Source organism: Dermacentor variabilis, chromosome 2, assembly GCF_050947875.1.
Source record: "Dermacentor variabilis isolate Ectoservices chromosome 2, ASM5094787v1, whole genome shotgun sequence".
Classification (NCBI taxonomy): domain Eukaryota; kingdom Metazoa; phylum Arthropoda; class Arachnida; order Ixodida; family Ixodidae; genus Dermacentor; species Dermacentor variabilis.
Window position 1 is genome coordinate 54,107,681 of NC_134569.1, and position 19,698 is coordinate 54,127,378.

Genomic DNA, 19,698 nt, shown 5'->3' on the forward strand with positions numbered 1-19,698 from the left:
AGCACTTCATAATGAAAACGAAAGGCAAGCTTGCTGATCAGACTTCACCGGTATTCTCGAAGCTGGCACTCGATCTACCACTCGCCAATATTCTATAACATCTTTTTTTTTTTTTTGCATTGGGCGTGCGCAGTAAATAGGCATTATCACATAATGTTGTCGCTGTGAATGCAATCGTTATATTACGGTGTTCCTGTATCTCTGATGCTGTTGAACCCCTCGGTTCCCCTTCTTCTCGTTCATTGCGTAGCGAAGATCTCAACTGCGGCAAGTTTGATGCCTTAAGGTAGCGTGCGAGGCTTTCGATTCGTCAGCTGCCTGCTCATAAGAATTAACGTACTACGGGACGCTACTGGCCTTAAAGGGACACTAAAGGTTAGTATTAAGTCAACGTGGACTGCTGAAATACCATCCCAGAAACCTCGAAACGCTTGTTTCGTGCGAAGAAGAGACTTACTTTAAGAGAAAATGCGTTCTGAAGCGTCCGCGTACCTCTAGCGCAGTTCAAATCACGCGCCCTCCGATCGAGGAGTATTGACGTCATGGTTTCATAGTGACGTTGCGTCGTCGGCGAGTAAAACGGCTCCCACAGACGGCGCTACGGCTTTAATGCGCAAAACGCAAACGCGCGGCCAGAAACAGAGCCAAGACAGAGCCGACAGCAGCACGAAAGCGGAACTATGGTGGCTAGCGGAAGGGAAAGGGCGCGACGATAAGCTTGTTCTTTATTTTATGACGCCAACTTCGACGCTCGTTGCAATGGACGACCCTGACAACTACACATTGGCTCACGATGCTGGGCTCGAGTTCAGCGATTTAAGCACTGATGAACGTGACCTGCTGCTGAGGGCTCGCGCTGCCGGCGTCGTTGCGTACTACTACGACGGCGGCCTGCTTTGAAAGGCACTTCACGAGACTTCAGTAAGTTGGCGTTGAACTCGTAATCCTCTGGACGAAAGTGCAGCGAGCACACTACGTGATTTTTCGGCTCTTTGCCAGCGCGCTGTGGCAGAGGTACGGCACTTTACCATTTCCAACGAAGAGGTTCACTCGTTGGCACACAGTGATAAGTAACGTTGGATTCGCGCTGCAGCTGCCCTTGGCCAAGTTCCGCGGACCGTTCGCGCATCCCACAACATCACATGGACGTGGCATTCTCGCTGCCTGCTCCATATGCAAGTTTTGCGAGTCAGCAGGACCACCGCAGCACGACGCGATAAAGAAACAACTGACACTCCAAAGCGCGCGCGGCGCAAAGTCGAGCGCGCAGATTCGAGCGAAAACGAAACCTTTCGATCACCCGTACTACTCAAGGGTAACGTCAAAATGTTTTTTCTTAGAATCGAGTAGAAGTAGGCAAGTAGCATTTTCTTCAGTCTTATAATCTAAGGAAATGATCTTTTTAATACGAGTAGTTGAGTACTAGTGACATAAATTACGATGAGGAGTGATTTCGTCATCGGGCTAGTACCGGAATGTCGCTGGGGGGTCTCAAATTGTGTCATGCATTTACCTCGATTTCTCGGTTACTAAAGCTCTGTTCGCGATAATATTGACGCCTTAGAAGTTCTAGAGCATCGCTTTATCGCTTTAACTTGACTTCCTGGTAGCCTTTAGTGTCCCTATAAGGATGTTTCACGTCCGACCCCCATGGATATGAGGGGTGCTGGCTAACACTCGCCGGGTTAGATCTTGTGCACTTACATAACCCTTTATTGACGGCACGTATCATTTCTCAAGAGAACTGTGAATGTTATGTCTAAGTGCGGAAAACACAGCGAGTATAAGCATAATCAACGAAAAGAAAAATATCTTGTAACTTTTTCGACAGTAGGGGAAAACACCAGGCAGAAAACTGAAAGTGAGCTTCACCCCAAGTCACCTATGGCTTCGTTCGGAATTTGTGCAGACATCTCTCGACATATGTTAACCATAGGTGTACATTTCGTGTGCTCTAGATTCCGTGTGTCACATCGCTGGAGCTCTTGCGTCGGTCTGTCTCTTTTCACTGTGCTTTCAAAAGAAAACGATTCGCATATCGAACTTATTCCCACCTCGTCCTAGGCTCGTGCTCTAAACCAACGAATGATGCTTGTTGCCTGTCATTAAGTGCTGCCCGAAGACATTTAGCCACAAACTTTGTACTCAATTCCAAAACTCAGCAAGAAAAGACATTGTTCTGGTACGTTGCCTGCAGGCGATATTCGTCACTAAAGTGTTAAACATACAATAATGCAGACATGGGAACAGCCACCGCCGTACAGCACGATTGGTAGTGCAATGCACGCGTAATGCGGAGGTTGTGGGTTCAGCTTCCACCTGCTGCAAGTCGTTTTTTTTTTTTCGTCAACTTACACTTCCCTTTCGCTTGTTATTTCTGCACTTCGATTAAAAACTCAAAATAACGTCCCCTATGGTTTGATTGGCTGCATTAAGTGTTATCGTCTTCATAAAGTTGTGACCAAAAAAAGTACAAAGCCCCTCAATTCCTTTCCTTCTCCTGTAATGTTTTTGCCAAATGTAGAAATACGTGCCTGTCCTATCATACAGTGTAGAGATTACAGTACCACTCTCTCGAACCTAAGCGGATGTCTCAAAGTAATCTAAAGTGTACAGTTATTCTGCTACAAATGGAGGACAACGTGACAGCAACGTCATACGACTCGACGAACGCGCTAGTCACTATCGCCGCCGCCATTTCAGGGCACAAGTTCGCCCAGTACGAAGTTCGGTGTTTGTTCTCCAGTCATTTTCCTTCCTGTATTTTCACCATCGCTACAACGTGACAACATCTGTTCGGCCTCGCGATGGAAGAGCTGCGGGTTCTCTTAAGTTATGCGAACGCTCTTCCTCGCAGGACCTTGCCCATGCCTCGCAAGGGGACCTGCACTGCGCCCATGTACATGGCGTGGCTGGAAATGCTCACGAAGGACATGCCTCCGTTCCTGCTTGTACGGGGGAACCAGACCAGCGTGCTCACGTTCTACTCGTAGGGAACAGCCTCAAGAACACCGTTTCCGGAAAATCCTGCATAAAGAAGAAAAAAAAAAAGCATCGCCCATATGGAGGATGAAGAGCCTTACGCCACATACGGCGAGCCACGGCAAACGGCCCGGTGCTGTGACGTCACAAATCAGTCTCCCTCCACTTATATATAATTTTATATATATAGCTCATCATTTGATTTTTCTCTTTCGTTCCTTTAGTTTTCAGAATTTGTAGTTGCGATTTTATTGAAGAATAACGTGTAAAGCGGACGTAGTTTATGCATTAGAGGAAAAGCAGCTGTCGCTTCATGCTCAGTGCGCGCTCATTTGTAGATATCGTCATGTGCAGTCCAAGTCAGACTGTCAGTCACTCGCCATCGCTTTGATCCTTGCTGCTTTTTTGATTCTGTAGATTTGTAGTGCAGAATATTGAGCGCTTTTAGATGCAACTATGAACTCGGGGATTTAATTCTGCAGCACCGCTCGCGATGGCAGCGCCGTATTTTTGTGCGCTAAGATCGCCTGCAAATGGCTTTTTACTCGAGGGCTCTCGAAATGACCCTTCGTTCTCGACTCATATCGAGTACTACGGTTCGTTAGGAATCCAAGCTTACGTTAACCGGTGGCAGTACTATGCGCAGCCTTAACATTCGTATTTGTAACGCGGGCTTCCTCGCCATCTTTTGGTGTGTAGAACGCTAACCTCCATAGTGCGTGTGAAAGACTACGCACCGCCGTCTCACACGAAGTCTCTAGCTTGCCAAACAGTTGGCGTGACGGCTACGTGCGTTAGCAGGGCTTGTGAAACGACAGTCGGCATTAGCACATCTGATACGATACTTATGTTCAATTAATTCATATATCAAGAACTCCCGGCCAAGTGCCCAGCAATCGATAACCAAAAGAAAAAAAAAACTTAGTCACAGAAATTTCTTTTTACGTCGCACTCCGCAGTCCAGAGTGCTGAAAAGCTCTGTTTAAAGTCAGCGTTGCCTCCCCCACCTCTGTAAAGAAAAAACCTGCAGCAGAACTGATAGTTGGGCGAGTTGGTACGAATTCATAGTAAAATATTTAGCGCGCGCAATTGACAAGGACACAATGAAGGGGGACACATGAGTGCAGTTAGTAGTTGTGAGTAAGCGATCGTGTGTCCCCCTTCACTGTGTCCTAGTCAATTGTGCGCGCTAAATATTTTACTTTGAAAAAACCTTCTACTTAGTACAAATGCAAAGCTAGAGATACTCCACGGGGCGTGACTATAGAGTGTTCAGAGCTGCAGCCTGCGCTTGTTAGTGAACCTAAGGCGAGCCCTTCGTTCATTGACTTGTTATAGTTGCAGGCCCTTTAGCGATCATGAGAGAACTTGCATTCCTGAACGAGTGCAAGTATATTGGTCCCTTCCCCCGCGCCCAACTCTCGCTTTCCTCCCCGATTTGCTGCCGTCGGCTGCGCATAGATCCATGTCTAGTCCTTTCACGAGATCGAGTGTGTGTGCGCGTGCGTTTTTCGTTTTATTTTTATACATATGATGTAATCCTGCAATATATTGTACAGCAGAGAAGATAAATAAAATGCACAAGCCAAGGGCGTTGTTCCTTTTAGCCTGCGTACATTGTGGCTTTCTTCTTCACTAGCGATCATCGCAGAATCGGCTTCACGCCCTTTTGGGAATTGCGGTAAGCATTGTATTATAAAGCGTACATGCTCTAAAACCAAAGTTGGCTGATGGTAGCTATTTCCTCGTGAGTGAGTGTTCGTACCACGTTTATTAGGTCCATCTTAGAGAATTCTTTTACTCCTCTTTCTTTTTTTTTACGCACTTATCACGCTCTACATTTTTTCACGCATTTATCTACACTACTCGGTTGTCTTGCCCCTGAAATAGCCTGAATTGACGGCTGATCATGAACGTAGATATACAATGAAGCCAATAGTTCTCATAGTGAATGTCTCAGGAAGACTCTACACTATGCAATGTTATGAAAAAGACGAAACACTCCTGAGGAGACAAAAAGAAATCGCCGCCCAAGCACTCCGTGCAGATGGTTAACCGGCGAAGTTGAAACGTGCGGCCCCGGTGTTAACACTGGGTTCATTAAATTCGGTTCATTATATGGCGGCTTGGTAGGCTGCCGGATCCTCGGTACGCATATGGTGCTTGCGCTCGGCTGCACGAGCCTGTTCTTATGCCCGGGCCGAAGCATCGGTAGGGCGTAGACGAGCCCGTTCCCGGTTTTGCTCCCGGCGTTGCTGATCGAAAGCTGCCTGGTTCCCAGGAGTACGTATGACGCGTGGCTTACCCGTTCCGGAGAGAAACTGATGCGCGTGCGCTCGGCTGTGACAAAGAGCAACGATGTCACTACCGGCGCAGCCAATCGCGAGCCTCTATTTTTTTTTTTTTTTTGACGCATGTGCATAGGGTTGCGCCGGAGTTTTCGGCGTACAAGCGACGGACGGACAAATCGGCTATCCATATACAGCTTCGCTGTAAAAGACCATCATACTACAGGTCCGCGAAGGTATGCAAGCTATCGCTGTCAGTACCTTGCATATAGGGTCAAACTTGTCATTTTCCTTTAGCTTCTGCATGTGTGCGATAGCACATTCCATTTGGTATTAGCTGGGGTTCGTCAACCCTCTCTCTCTCTGAAGCTTCGTATGTGTCATGTATACCTACGATACGTACGCTCAGCTGGAACTTGCGATAGCAATTTGTAGTTTGTCTTAGCACTCTTTCACGTCATCTTCGTTGAAGTCTGTAGCGTGCCAAGCGTCTAATCGCACACACACACACAAAAAAAAACTAAGGCGGAAAAAGAAAACATGGCGCGCGTCGAAGTAGCGAACCGAACAGCCGTTTAGTTTTTATTGTAGGTAAACCCGCTGCGGTAGCTTACGGGCTATTATAGCTCTGCAATGCAGAGGTCGCGAGTTCAATCCAGGCAATGGCGGCCGCATTCCTGTCGGAATGAAATGCAACGATTCAGTGGTGACTGGCTTCCCACGCTTCACGCGCATACTGTTCTTTTTCACTTTGGCGCTCCTAATGCTTACCGCATTAAAGACGCTCGTGTATGTAGATTTAGGCGGACATTAAAGAACCCCAGGTGGCCAAAATTGATCCGGAGTCCCCCTTTACGGCATGCATGTCTCATAATCAGATCCTGGTTTTGGCACGTAAGTCGCCAGAATTTAATAATTTATTGTAGGTAAATAAATCACCAGGCGATGACAAGCAACCAGACGACGCGTTAGAACTGTTTAGAACGACGGAAAACTGAGCCAGTTTGTGAATACGCATGTTGCGGAAAGGCGAGCGCACGAAACACTGAAACGAGGACAACATAAACACTTCGCTATCTGAGAATTTGGGAGTACACTTGAAATCGCGACAGTGTATCGAAAGATTAGAAAAATAGGTCATTGCATCTATCAGACATTGTTTCAGCCCACACTATGGTTGACCAGTGGAACGCCGTCTAACTTTTCAGTACACTGTCGTGAGTACTACACATCTGAAATCGTGAAGTTCAATTCAGACGTGTGAATGCAGTGTGTCTTATAGTCGAGGCGCGGTGTATTAGTATTATAATTAAGCCCTCTATGATCGTTCATGTACAAAAACTAGCTTTCATGACTATATCATTGTCTTTCGAGAATTCCCCAGGCGTGTTTTGTGAATGACACGTTGGGCGCTGCCTTCTCATGAGCGTACGCACACATATATCCTTGGGTCTTGCGTGCGTGTTTTGTACGCGTGCCTTTGAGCACCATGAATGACCCCTGGATGTTGGATGCGCGACTTCCGTAGTGCTAAATGAAAACGAGCGCACTGTAAAAATGTCTTTTATTTAATCTTAAAAATTTTACTCCTCATGGAGGACAGCGATTAATTTCTGCTTTGGCATTGAGCAGCGGTGCGGAACAATATAAAAAAGGGGGGAGCAGCGCGAGTGGGCGGCGTTCACTTCTTCAGTTTCTGCAGCTTCTTGATCTCTTCGCTCGACGTGGCTTCTTTCTGCTGCTTCAGCTCCTCGTTGCCGGCCGTGACGCCCCAGTTGTCCGGCTGCGAGAAAGCGCTCGAGAAAGGCCGGCCCGTGGACGGTCTCAGGCTCTCCCAATAGGCGCGGGACGCCCTGCGACAAAGGTTGACGAAAGCGTCAGTTTATTAGTACAGTGCGGTCAACTGTTAAGTAGAACACTCCGCGATCTGTGGCTCTCACATTGAGAGCACTTTCAGCTGGAAGTTCCGGCTGAAGATATATGCTCTGTGCAAGGGTATAGAAAGATGATAGCGCCGTCATTCCACAAGTCGATTCCCCGCAAAAGCCGGGCGATTCCATTCTATAGCAGAAAAGGAAAAATTTGCGCGCGCTCTACAATCTCGTGTTCCCTTTAACAGTAGACCGTACAGTAAAGTCGGCATATAAAGTCTGCGGGGCGTGCGTTTAACAAAAGAAAGTCGAGTTTCACGGCAGTTATTGCCCGCATGCCAGTAAAGCTTTACTACACCGCGGTGTTCATATGCTAGTATAGGCTGGAAATCGGCATACCATGTGTGCCCAGGCTGCGGAAATATTAAGCTATTTTCTCAAATTCCGTTATCCGTAAACTTCAGACGCCCAATGTACGTTCGACGAATGTGCTTTCTGGCAGTGTAAATCTGCAGTCAGTGACAACATAAATGGGAAGCAAATAACACAGCTGTTTAGCTCGGAGAACTGGTATAGATTCGTGGGCCAGTAACGTTAATTCATTTTTGTGACGTCACGGCTGTTGCGAGCTCGGAGACACAGGGGAAAGGCGCAGCGTGGTTTTGTTGCTGGAGCTTGTACTCAATTCTTCGGTTGTCACTGAGCACACAGCCAGCAGAGAAGATAGCGTGATGCATAGCGCAGCAACTCTAAGTAGAGTGCGTATATATATATATATATATATATATATATATATATATATATATATATATATATATATATATATATATATATATATATATATATATATATATATATATATATATATATATATAGAGAGAGAGAGAGAGAGAGAGAGAGAGGGAAGGGGGAGATTTGATTGATGGTGTTTAACGTCCCAGAGCAACAGGCAGGCTCTCCGCGTGTTTCGCCCGCCTGCTGGCTTGAATGTGTTGAGGGTGGCAGCTTCTGTCGTAAAGTATTCCGCACATTCCCTCAAAATAATATTGCAGTGGTTCTACAACCAAATCGTACTCAAAAAAGGTCGCATTTATTCATTCTGTTCCTTCAATAATAATAATAATAATAATAATAATAATAATAATAATAATAATAATAATAATAATAATAATAATAATAATAATAATAATAATAATAATAATAATGTACCTTGCTGCATAAGAAACATAGCTTTTGGTTCACAGCTTTCCTTTAGGTATCCCTCACGTCGTTATTTATTACAATGAACTCCACAGCAGGCACAATGAATCTGTTGGCGTTTTGCCGGAGGGCGTCGGAATCCTGCACAATGACCTTTGCGCGTGTCCCTGTAGTGGGCTCACGTGCGCGCGCTCTGCAAGGCGAAGATGAACAACACGTCTCTTTTACTGCGATAGCGACAATAGCGACACACCTGCCGCACTCGTGGAGTCGGTGTCGTAATTTCCTGTGACGAAGGGAGGAAGATAAAATCGACGATAAAGTTTGCACGTTGAAATGAAACCCTACCTTGAAATCCTCCCGCTACCCGCGGCCTGCCTCGGGCTACGACGTTCTTGAGCACGAAGCCCTACGTTAGGAGCGCAGTTGAAGCGGCAGAGCGCTAGCTGCGCGTGCCATAAACGCTGCAGCTCAATGCCGGAGGCGTCACGACGTGGCTATGCCGGAACACGAGCTCGAGTAAAATGCGAAAACGCCGACAGAACAAGCGCCATGTGCGCGCGTGCGTGCGTTCACGGACAAGAAATAACAAGACGAGTTGCGTTGACTATTAAGTTTATTTCATTGCAACGGAACATGGGCCGCATCTCCTTCCCGATTTCTTTTCTTATCGTTTTATTACTGCCATATCCTAACGCTAGCTTCAGAGTGCTCTGACGGCACTGATACACATTATAGCATCATGAAACGTTACGAGAATAAGGCGGTCAACGTCGTTATTTGAACTTGCTTACGTTCGCAGTAAAGTTTGCTTGCTGTCCTACCTGAACTCTGAAGCGCTTTGGAGCGTTATGAAACGACCAAATAAATATACGATGCGAAACGTGCGTAAATTCAATGGCCACCAACAACCGGATGAACCGGAAACGCGAATCAGCGATGTACCGCATGCTGTGCCTTCCTTTTGACCAGTGGTGCCTTTCTTGACATCGTCAAATTCCGCCACATTGTCAAATTCGCCATCTTGTCAGCTCCTATTGGCCAAGAGGGCTGCTAAGGCCTCTCTGATTGGCTCGAAATGACGCAATTGAATTCGACAGTATGGCGGAAATTATGTCCAAAATAGCACCCCTGTCCTTCAAAGGAGAACTGACGCGTATTTTCGAATTTGTAGAACCTACCATATATATTTAATTCCCATGCGTAAAAGCACCGCATTCAGGAAGTATGAAGCTCGGGAAAAACTTGTATGTGTTATTTGGGCGCTAAATTTGTCTCGCAGTGCCAGACCTGGTATCATCAACATTTTTGTGACGTCATGACACAGAGCGAAATTTGCTGACGTCGTGTAACAGCTAAGGCTATGTATAAAGAAAATATAAGCTCTACTGAGCTGCATGCGTTTCTTTAGGCTGCGCTTGCTTGCGGCAGCTGCAGCAGTTGCAGGTACGGAATGAGTTGGTCTATCGTGACGTCATGACGCGTCCGCCTCCCGAGTACCGAAACCGAAACTGATTCGCAGAAAAAATATGTACCAAGAAATTATTTAGGGTACTTTGGCGTTTGAGAGTAATTTTCCTTCACAGAGTCTGGAGGTTTCGATCCTCCAGGTAGAGTTCAAGAATTAGAAGTTGAAGATGTGACGTCCGTACACTCCTAAGATACTTACTCGATACTCATTCGTATACGCATAATCTGACATGGCATACGCACATAGAAAATGTGTGCTCGAAGGCGAATCAGAGACTAGGTTTCTTGAGGTAAAAACTAGGTCAAGGTTCGCGAGATGTAAAGCTGATAGCTTATAAAACTTTTTTTAGACCTTTACTTGAATATGCCTCAGTCATCTGGATTCCCCATCAGAAAGAAATGACTACAAAGTTAGAAAAAGTTCAACTCCGTGCCGCGCGCTTCATATGCTCAATGTACCGCCGTTTAGATTCCGTCTTACTGATGTTGCAGTCTTGTGAATTGGAAACACTAGAAGTACGAAGGCAAAAAAAAAATCGTCTGAAAGTGTTTTTTAGAATACTACATGGACATTTAAAAGTCAACAGAGATGAGTATGTGCAGCTTCCAGGAAAACGCAGCAGTCGTGTTAATCATCAATATGTTTTACGCCCATACTTTGCTCACAGTGATTTGTTCCACTTTTCTCTTTTCCCTGCCCTGATTGAACTCTGGAACGCGATACCAAGCTTTGTGGCAAATGCCAGTGATGTTTGTGAATTTCAAAAAATTGTTAAACATGCATTCTTGCGATTCCGCTGCCGCTTGATGCACCTGTATATATAATCTGCCTGTATTTAAACCCTCCCTGTAAGGACCCTCAGCAGAGGGTTGACAGTATGAAGAAATAAAATAAATAAAGCGCTGTTACGTTCCTCGCCGTGCTCGGCAAAACAACCGCCAGGGTAGAAGGCGCTTACCGTGCTCGCACCCAGGGTTTCGTGTGCATGCGCAGGCCCTCTCCCCAGAGGTCGTGCTTCTGCGAGGCGTCGGGCAGCGCGCCGCCGCGCTCGGCCGACAGCTCCTCGGCGATGGCGCGCACGTGGTACGGCTCGAAGCCGCAGCAGCCGCCGATGTAGCGCACGCCCCGCTCGTAGGCCTCGCGCGCGTAGCGCTGGATGTCCCAGCGGGTGCAGACGCGCGGCTCCAAGGCTGCGTTCGGTCGAGAGAAATCGGATTTTTGTCAGTTCCGGTGCTGCGAGATATGCTCTAGGGTGGCAGCCTGGATGTTATAACGCAGTCGAATCTCGTTATAGCGAAGTCGCGTCCGGTACAAAAATGCCTTCGGTATATTCGCTATAAGGGATACTTATTCGTTCTGGTACACTCGAACCTCAACGAAGTCGCATTCGACACGAGAGTATCTTCGTTTTATTTGATAGTTCTTGTAAGCGATATTCGGTATATGAAGCGCCTATCAATTCTATCGGCGGGTATATACAGTATATGGCATTTTGCTATTTCAATATATATCTTGAGCCATGTAGAAACAAAAATAAGATTGCTTGACTATGACTGACGCCACGTGAGAGTTCGCACTTTTGGTTTCGTTGAAGAGGATGATACTTGGTGAATTGGCACGTAAAACCTCCAGAATTCAGTTCGGTACTTGGAGAAACAGACAAAGTTGGCAACGTTTAGATCTGCTTCGTTATGTCCAATGAATCGTTATATCCATGCTCGTTATATAAATGTCCGACCGCACTTTTTCTTTTCATTCAATAAGGGATATATGCCTCGAGCCATTGTCGGCGAAAGCATACAAAAGGGTGCAACTCCGCATCATGCAGAAATTTCGGTGGCTTTCTGCAACAACAGTCCGTTTGAACTCCCTTGCAGAGGCCAACGGGTGGGTCATGTCGGTAACAGGTCCTACTCAGCAGGAGCTTCCAGATGTACTGCCACTCACGATGTCGCTTAGCTCTTTCCAAATCATCTGGTAATTTCTCTCTCTCTCTCTCTCTGTACATATATATATATATATATATATATATATATATATATATATATATATATATATATATATATATATATATATATATATATATATATATATATATATATATGTGTGTGTGTGTGTGTGTGTGTGTGTGTGTGTGTGTGTGTGGGTGTGGGTGTGTGTGTGGGTGTGTGTGTGGGTGTGTGTGTTTCGAAGTTTGGTCACTGACCGACATGTGAACGAGACTGAGATCGGTTAAAATATACAAGATTTACAAGGCCTTTGATCTTTCTTCGCCTTTTGGGCGTAGGAAGGTACGGTGCTGGACACCGCATTCTTCTGTAATTTTATTGTCAATATGAGGCCACCAGCGTCACGTCTGCCGCCGTTATAACTTGCAGCAACACGACCACGCGACAATATGGGAGTGACGGAATATTATACGTTCGCTTTCAAATAACCTGTCGCTCGTCTTGTGTCGTTGAGCGGAATAAGGGCGGACGAAAACGACGTGGACAAGGCCCGTAGTGTCCTGTGGCCCGTCCTGTCCACATCTTTTTCTCCTGTTCAACCTAATTCGGCTCAACGATAAAACATGATGCACCAACTGGTCCAACAGACAAGGAACCTGACGCTTTGCACCTCTTGAATCGACTGTTCTACCCTCCTATGTCATCTTTTATCCTTCCATTTAATATTTCTTTCTTTTATCTTACCTCCTTCCAGGCCCTCGGTGCAGGGCTACTCTCGCAGCCCATTTTTTATTTTTTTTTAGTGCAGTGGCACTCAACTAGGCACACAAAGAACAGAAGAGGCGTACGAGAGACTCGGCCCAAGTGTTTGGGAGGTGCGCGCATGGTGTCTCACCGAAGGGGAACTCCGGAAGGTCGATGAATCCCTGCTTGCCGGCGTCGGGCGTGTGGTATGCGAGCGGCTGCGTGATGAAGTGCGCCTTTAGTTTAGCAGCGCGCACAGCGTCGATCATGAGCTGCACGCCCTCGAGGACCACGAACGGGTCGAAGTGGCAGTTGATGCCCACCACGTCCGCGCCTGTGCAGGCGAGGAGTGAAAACGGAACCGTTAGATACACTGCAGGCTCGTCACACTTTTGCTCGAATAAAAAAATACGGATACACACACGCGGAGATCAACCTAGCACGCACAAAGCATAGTAAGGCTGCCGCTCATTTCGACACCCATATGATCCAGGGACCCCTCGAAAATTGTATCGAACACTGCGTTCGAGATCCATTTCGAAATGACTCGGAAGTGCTCATACGTAAAATATTCGGCCAGGATATCAAGTCACGTGCAAAGCACAACTGCACAGAAAGAGTTAAGTCGTGTGTTTGCCCATCAGGTTTAGAGAACACTGGCACTAATTTGATCCAGATCGTCGTGTCGTTACAGGCCACGAAAGCCACCTGCGAAGTGCGCTTCGAATATTGAGAGACTACACGTAAATCTAGTATTCAGCGACAACATGTGAACGTACCACGTGACGTCACACATTCATCTCTTCGTTTAGGCGCATAAACGCGGGCTGTATCAAGACAAACATGAAAACGCGGTTACTTAGCACACGTACATGGAGATTCAGCATCTAACCATGGTATTTCAGAAGCTTCTTTTTTTTTTCGCATTCACGACATACCACTCGGTAATAAGAAGCGAATTAAAATAAAAAAAAAGAGCTATTATGTCCCTCAGCTGTCTTTCGTGTCTCTGGAAAATTAAGGCCGAAATAAAGTATCCGGAGCTGTCAAAAAGCATCCGGCAGTTATACGCTATAAGTTCATTCCTTTAGGCGAGACCGACTGTTATTGACCCCTTTCGCGGAGCAGTTTTTTCTAGAGAAACGAGATGGCGCTTTTGGCGGCGCGTCGCTCGTCGCCTTGTTACGTCTCAACACGGCCAAAGGCGTTAATTAGGCGTTTGCCGCGAGGCAACCCCCACCCATCCATCAGCGCCTACCAGGAAGTCAACGCAGCGTTGACACCGACTGCTGACGGGCCCACAAAAGGCAACGCCCACCACTACCTGACAGCCTGAACTAATGATGAAAAGGGCCAACGTCAAATGCTACCAAGTCCGGCACCAACCTTGGATTCTCAGGTTGCTATCCTGCCACATATTCCATGCTTTGGAGGTGCGAATAGTGCGGAGCGTTTCGATAGCATGGGCGTGGTATCGCAACCGATTCGACGATTGTAATTGGCTGCGATACAGTCACCAAATTCCCCAGTCGTGTCGCCTAGGCAAGACGACGGTATTAAAAGCGGAGACTTTTCGTGCAGTGGGGCCAACGTGTCCTGGTGTGAATTCAGACGTTTAACTTGCTCCTGCATGGAGTGGGCTTCCGTAACTGGAACCGTTTAACTATAGTTACACGGTTTATTTAACGCTATAGCGTCAAATAAATCCTTTTTCCTTTATTCCTGCAACTGGACGTATTCGTCGATGGGCTTAGTGGATTCCTTGCCCTAAGGCCACCTCGAGCCGCAACAGACTCAGCGAGAGCGCATGAATACGAAACCATTACCGCTTCCACCTTGCTTTTGTGCGATCAGCTGTCGGAAATGCAACTGTTTTCGCTAACGCGCAGTGTTCCAATCATGCCGGATTGGATCATGCGGATTGAAGACGTGTGCATTAGTTGGCTGCGAAAATAGTGACTGGCATATTAATGAATTGAATGAATCTGTGTAGCCAAGATCACGGACAGTTGCTGCAACTGTCCGTACGCGTTACCGGCACTTCGAGGTGTACGGCTTTCTTCGAGGATAAAGAAATTTGCTCATCCGCCAGCGTTGTATTGCTAACCTTCAAAGAAAGTGCTTCAGCCCTGGGACGTCGGCGAGAGTGAGTAGCATTCGTTAAACAATGACAAAGGGAGTGGCGCCGCCTCCTGTCGTAGTACGTTTCGCGCACAGTATCTACACACATCTACCCCAACTGACGCGGAATCTTACGCCTACCCTATCGCCAACGTGTCAATGAGTGAATGGACGCACACTTTAATATATGCGCACCATATAGGCACAATAAATGACGGACTACCCTGATAGCGCACAAGTGGTCGAAGCTGAATGTTTCGTGACGGTCCACAAGAGTAAGCGAGCTACTAGCGATAATAAATCTTTGCTACAAGGTATTGCAATGTGCAAAACGGCTACGTTTCAGGCCTTGCTCGCAGCAAGTACAAATCTATCGAAACTGAGCACATCCGCGAGCGATTAGGCAGAAATAGTAGTGACCGCACCAAGGAAATTTACTGAGTCAGAAATGTGACAAGCCGCTCCTTCAAGATATTTGTCAAGTAAAGATCGAAGAGCAAAACACACTAATTCTGCTGCAATCGATGAGTGGAAAGTTTGGATAGCTTGGAATATATATTTAACCTCACTTTTAAAACAAGCCCCATATACGCTGCTCGCACCTTTGGATATAGCTTAATCAGTTTCCAAAGCGCTTTTGCGTCTTCTCTGAAGCTGTGGCCAAAACTTCGTGTCGGCCAGCCAGTCACCGTTTACATCTCCAGAAACAGAGGTTTGCTAAGCCACACTGGCTAATACACACCCAATGTAAACGCGCGAGCAACGGAGGCAGTTCAGACAAGCAATGGACGCGTCACCACGTAATCAAACATGGCAGCGCCCACGGGATCACCGTGAAAAGGGTCAATAGGAGAACGTGGTTTGGTCTCAAGTCCAATGTTTAAACTTTGACTTGATTGTGGCCAAATAGTTTCGACGGAGGCAAAAAATTACCGAGAAAGCACTTGGTTGAATTTGTTGAAAAACAGATTAGACGAATCTTTCCGTAAGTAAGTAATATAATGAAGTTCATCAACGTTTGGGGCAGTCAACTCCTGTGCAATAACTTCCAGTCATTCAATACTAACAATGGCTCACCTTTAAGCAGCCATGAATTTGCTGTCTCGATTTACGCACAGCAATATTTTATTTTGCTAGTCGCGTCCCGGTTGCATCTCATTAAAGTGACGTCACACCTCAAGGAACATACCACTTGTTGCGTTTCGCCTGCGACACGTGGTTTTGCCGGCGCGACTGCGGCGGGGCGGCAGACATTTTGGCCCGATCATCGTCGCCGCAACACTCATCGCCAGGTGTTTCCAGGCGCGTCTGCGGCGATGCGACCGCCTAGGGATCCTCCTCGCATTCCAGTCATTGTGCCCGAAACAGGCGATGCCAAAGCAGGGATCTCATTCCAGTTATTGGGCCCGAAACAGGCGATGCCAAAGCAGGGATCTCGTTCCAGTCATTGTGCCCGAAACAGGCGATGCCAAAGCAGGGATCTCATTCCAGTTATTGGGCCCGAGACAGGCGATGCCAAAGCAGGGATCTCGTTCCAGTCATTGTGCCCGAAACAGGCGATGCCAAAGCAGGGACCATCCTCTCATTACAGTCATTGTGTCCGACCGGCAGCGCCACGACAGGGTGCTACGAGATCGTGCGCAGCGCCACGACAGGGTGCTACGAGATCGTGCGCAGCGCCACGACAGGGTGCTACGAGATCGTGCTCGACATGGTGCTACGGCATCGCTACGACAGTGTGCGTCACCATTAGCCCATTGTACATTCACGTGCTCGTCTTTTGAGGGGTTCCTTCTTGCCCTCAACTGCGAGAGTATAAAAACAGCTGCCCCCGGACGCCAAAAGGAGGGCTCCGATTTCTTCAGTTGAGTGAAGTGCTCTCCCGTCTCTCTACTTCGGTCAAACCTGACCGCCAACTCTTTGCGATGTTAAAATAAACAAGTTGTTTCGTTATTACCAGTCGACTCATGCTTTGCCGGGACCTTCGGATGCTTCGAGTTGTACCCCAGGCCGCCAGGCCAACGCTACCCTTGGGGCTTGCGACCCAGGTACAACCACGGGCGTCAGCGCCGAGTTCCCAACAGATCGTACCAGCAGTCAGATCCAAACATCTGGTTGGCAGCGGTGAGATCGCCTACGACTTCAAACAACGGTCTGCCAGCGGCGAGATCGCGACAACGGAGGCCAGCAGCAAAGAGATGCAGTTGACAGTATGCTGAGCAGCTCAACGACGATCCGGGAGCAGTGCAACGAGCCCTGTGTGACGACTGGTTGCCTGCAGCGGAACGACTGCGCGGAATTCCTGCCTGCGAGGTTTGGTGAGTGCGGGACTTTCTTCTTCTGAGCTTTGCCAGGCTTTTGTTAGTGTTAGAAACAGAGCTGGTAATTGTGGTTGTCGTTGCTGCCGGGTTAGTTTGCGGCAAGACAATAGTAAGCAGTAGAGAAAGCAGCATTCAGAGCAGCCATGGATTTGAAGTCGTTGCGGAAACCGAAATTGTTGGAGCTTGCAAGAGAGTTGGGTCTGGATGTCTCGGACAAACTCAGAAAACCAGAACTGCTAAAGGCTATTCTTGAGTTAGAGGCTGAGGATGACGAGCTGTCGGAATGCCTTGAGACTATTGAAGAGAGGGAGACTGCAAAAGAAAAAGAAGAGCGTGAACGTAAAGAACAGAAAGAGCGAGAGCAACAAGAGCGTGACCGTCAACACGCTTTGGAAATGAAGCGTCTTGAGGTAGAAATGGAACGCGCTCGTAATGGAAGTCAGGCACACGGTGCAGGAGAACGCGTATTGTTCAAAATGACTGACCTGATGCGGCCGTTTAAGCTTGGAGAGGACATTGGTTTGTTCCTGGTTAACTTTGAGCGAACGTGCGAGAAGCAGGGGTTCTCTCGGGAAACGTGGCCACAGCGCTTGCTCACTTTGTTACCCGGCGAGGCGGCCGACGTAGTCGCTCGCTTGGATAGAGAGGAGGCAGAGGATTTCGACAAAGTAAAATCGAGTCTGCTAAAAAAGTACCGGCTGTCTGCGGAGGCGTTCCGTCGGAAGTTTCGGGAAAATGAGAAAGGCAAAAGTGAGTCATATACAGAGTTTGCGTATAGGCTTATGTCGAACATGCAGGAGTGGCTCAAAGAAGAGAAAGCGTTTGGTGACCACGATAAAGTTCTGCAGTGCTTCGGGCTAGAACAGTTTTATAGTCGGTTACCGGAGAACGTGCGATACTGGGTCTTGGATAGGCCAGACGTTTGTACGGTGGCTAAAGCCGCTGAGCTAGCCGAGGAGTTTGTGACGCGTCGAGCTCGCGGAGCTAAGGACGGTCAAAAGGGTGAATTTGGCTCGAAGTTTGAGAGGCCAAAGTTCACACCCATGAGATTAAAGGGGGACACGCGTAGTGCGGATGCGAGCGAAAGCAGTCCGACCAAACGTAAAGAGACGGCGGCAGCCAAACGCAGAAAGCGGTTCGAGATGAGGCGAGCGCGCTTGTGTTATACGTGCCAGAAGCCGGGTCACTTTTCGGCGCAGTGTCCGGAAACAACACCAAAAGTTGTGTTTTTTTCAATAGGCAGCACGGACGAGAACATGAAGCTTCTCGAGCCTTACATGCGAGACCTCCTCGTGAACGGGAAAGAGTGCCGAGTGCTTCGCGATTCCGCAGCTACGATGGATGTAGTTCACCCATCTTACGTAGAACCCCATATGTTCACGGGCGAGTGCGCATGGATCAAGCAAGCCGTGGAAGCTCATAGCGTGTGTCTGCCGGTAGCAAAAGTGCTTATTGAAGGACCTTTCGGAGCGCTTGAGACGGAGGCCGCAGTGTCATCTATGCTGCCACCCCAGTACCCGTACCTATTTTCCAACAGGTCCGATCACCTCCTGCGCGAGAAGGGGCTTTTGTTTGGTGAAGCTAGTGTTCAGGCCTTAACCAGATCGAAGGTTCGGGAGCTCGCTGCAAAGGCGGTAGTTGCGGGGCCGACGTTATCAAACAACGAAAAAGGGTCAGAGGCGCAGCAAGCTGATATTCCGAGCACGCCCGAACTGAATAAACTTGAGTCTGTAACGTTAAAGGCGCCAGATACTGGAGAGGAAACGCCCGACGCGGGAAAGTTAGAAGAGCTATCTACTGATTTGCTCATCGCGCCTACGTCAGACGGACTTGATAGGTTGCTAAAAGTCAGCCGGACGGCTTTGATAGCCGAGCAAAAAAAGGATGGCAGCCTGGAAAACGTGCGCTGCAATGTCAAAGAAGGTATCGCCAGGAAAACTGCGCGTTTTGTGGAAAGAGGTGGAGTCCTGTACCGGAAGTATCTAGACCGAAGAGGAGTGGAGTTCGATCAGCTGGTCGTGCCTCAATGCTATCGTCAGGATCTGTTGCGCTTGTCACATGGGGGTTCGTGGTCCGGACACCTAGGAGTTAAGAAAACTAAGGACCGTCTCTTGCAAGAGTACTATTGGCCAGGGTGTTTTCGGGACGCAGACCATTTCGTGAGGACATGTGACACTTGTCAGCGGGTGGGCAAACCAGGGGACAAATCGAGGGCGCCGTTGAAATTGGTACCTATCATTACGGAGCCTTTTAGACGGCTCGTTATTGATACTGTGGGACCTCTGCCGGTAACAGCCACGGGGTACAGACACATTTTGACTGTGATCTGCCCAGCGACAAAGTTCCCTGAAGCAGTGCCGCTTAAAGAACTCAGCTCAGTTGAGATAGTTAATGCACTACTGTCCATATTTGCGCGAGTTGGTTTTCCTGCGGAAATCCAATCAGATCAGGGCACAGTGTTTACTAGCGCTTTGACGACAACTTTTCTCGAAAGGTGTGGGGTAAAGCTGTTACACAGCTCAGTGTACCACCCACAGTCGAATTCCGTTGAGAAGCTCCACTCCGTCATGAAGCGCGTGTTGAGAGCCTTGTGTTTTGAACATCAAACTGACTGGGAGCTGTGTCTGCCTGGGGTGATGTTTGCTTTAAGGACCGCGCCGCATGCGGCTACGGGGTTTTCGCCAGCTGAACTGGTGTACGGTCGCTCGCTTCGATCTCCGCTTCGCATGCTTCGAGAATCATGGGAAGGTA

General features: G+C 47.9%; 2 protein-coding genes across 2 annotated transcripts in view; one reads left to right on the forward strand and one right to left on the reverse strand.

The window, feature by feature from the left end:
- LOC142571868 (solute carrier family 12 member 2-like) overlaps positions 1 to 4,588 on the forward strand; it is an 86,944-nt gene extending 82,356 nt beyond the window's left edge. The window contains exon 24 of the mRNA XM_075680541.1: positions 2,858 to 4,588. Coding sequence (XP_075536656.1) covers positions 2,858 to 2,993 — 136 coding nt within the window. The 3' untranslated portion in view covers positions 2,994 to 4,588. The remainder of the gene's footprint in view (positions 1 to 2,857) is intronic.
- A 2,229-nt stretch (positions 4,589 to 6,817) lies between these two features.
- Positions 6,818 to 19,698, reverse strand: part of LOC142571871 (betaine--homocysteine S-methyltransferase 1-like) — a 43,300-nt gene continuing 30,419 nt past the window's right edge. The window contains exons 6-8 of the mRNA XM_075680546.1: positions 12,657 to 12,839; positions 10,771 to 11,002; positions 6,818 to 7,123 (exon numbers count right to left, since the gene is read on the reverse strand). Of these exons, the coding sequence (XP_075536661.1) occupies positions 6,952 to 7,123; positions 10,771 to 11,002; positions 12,657 to 12,839 (587 nt within the window). The 3' untranslated portion in view covers positions 6,818 to 6,951. The remainder of the gene's footprint in view (positions 7,124 to 10,770; positions 11,003 to 12,656; positions 12,840 to 19,698) is intronic.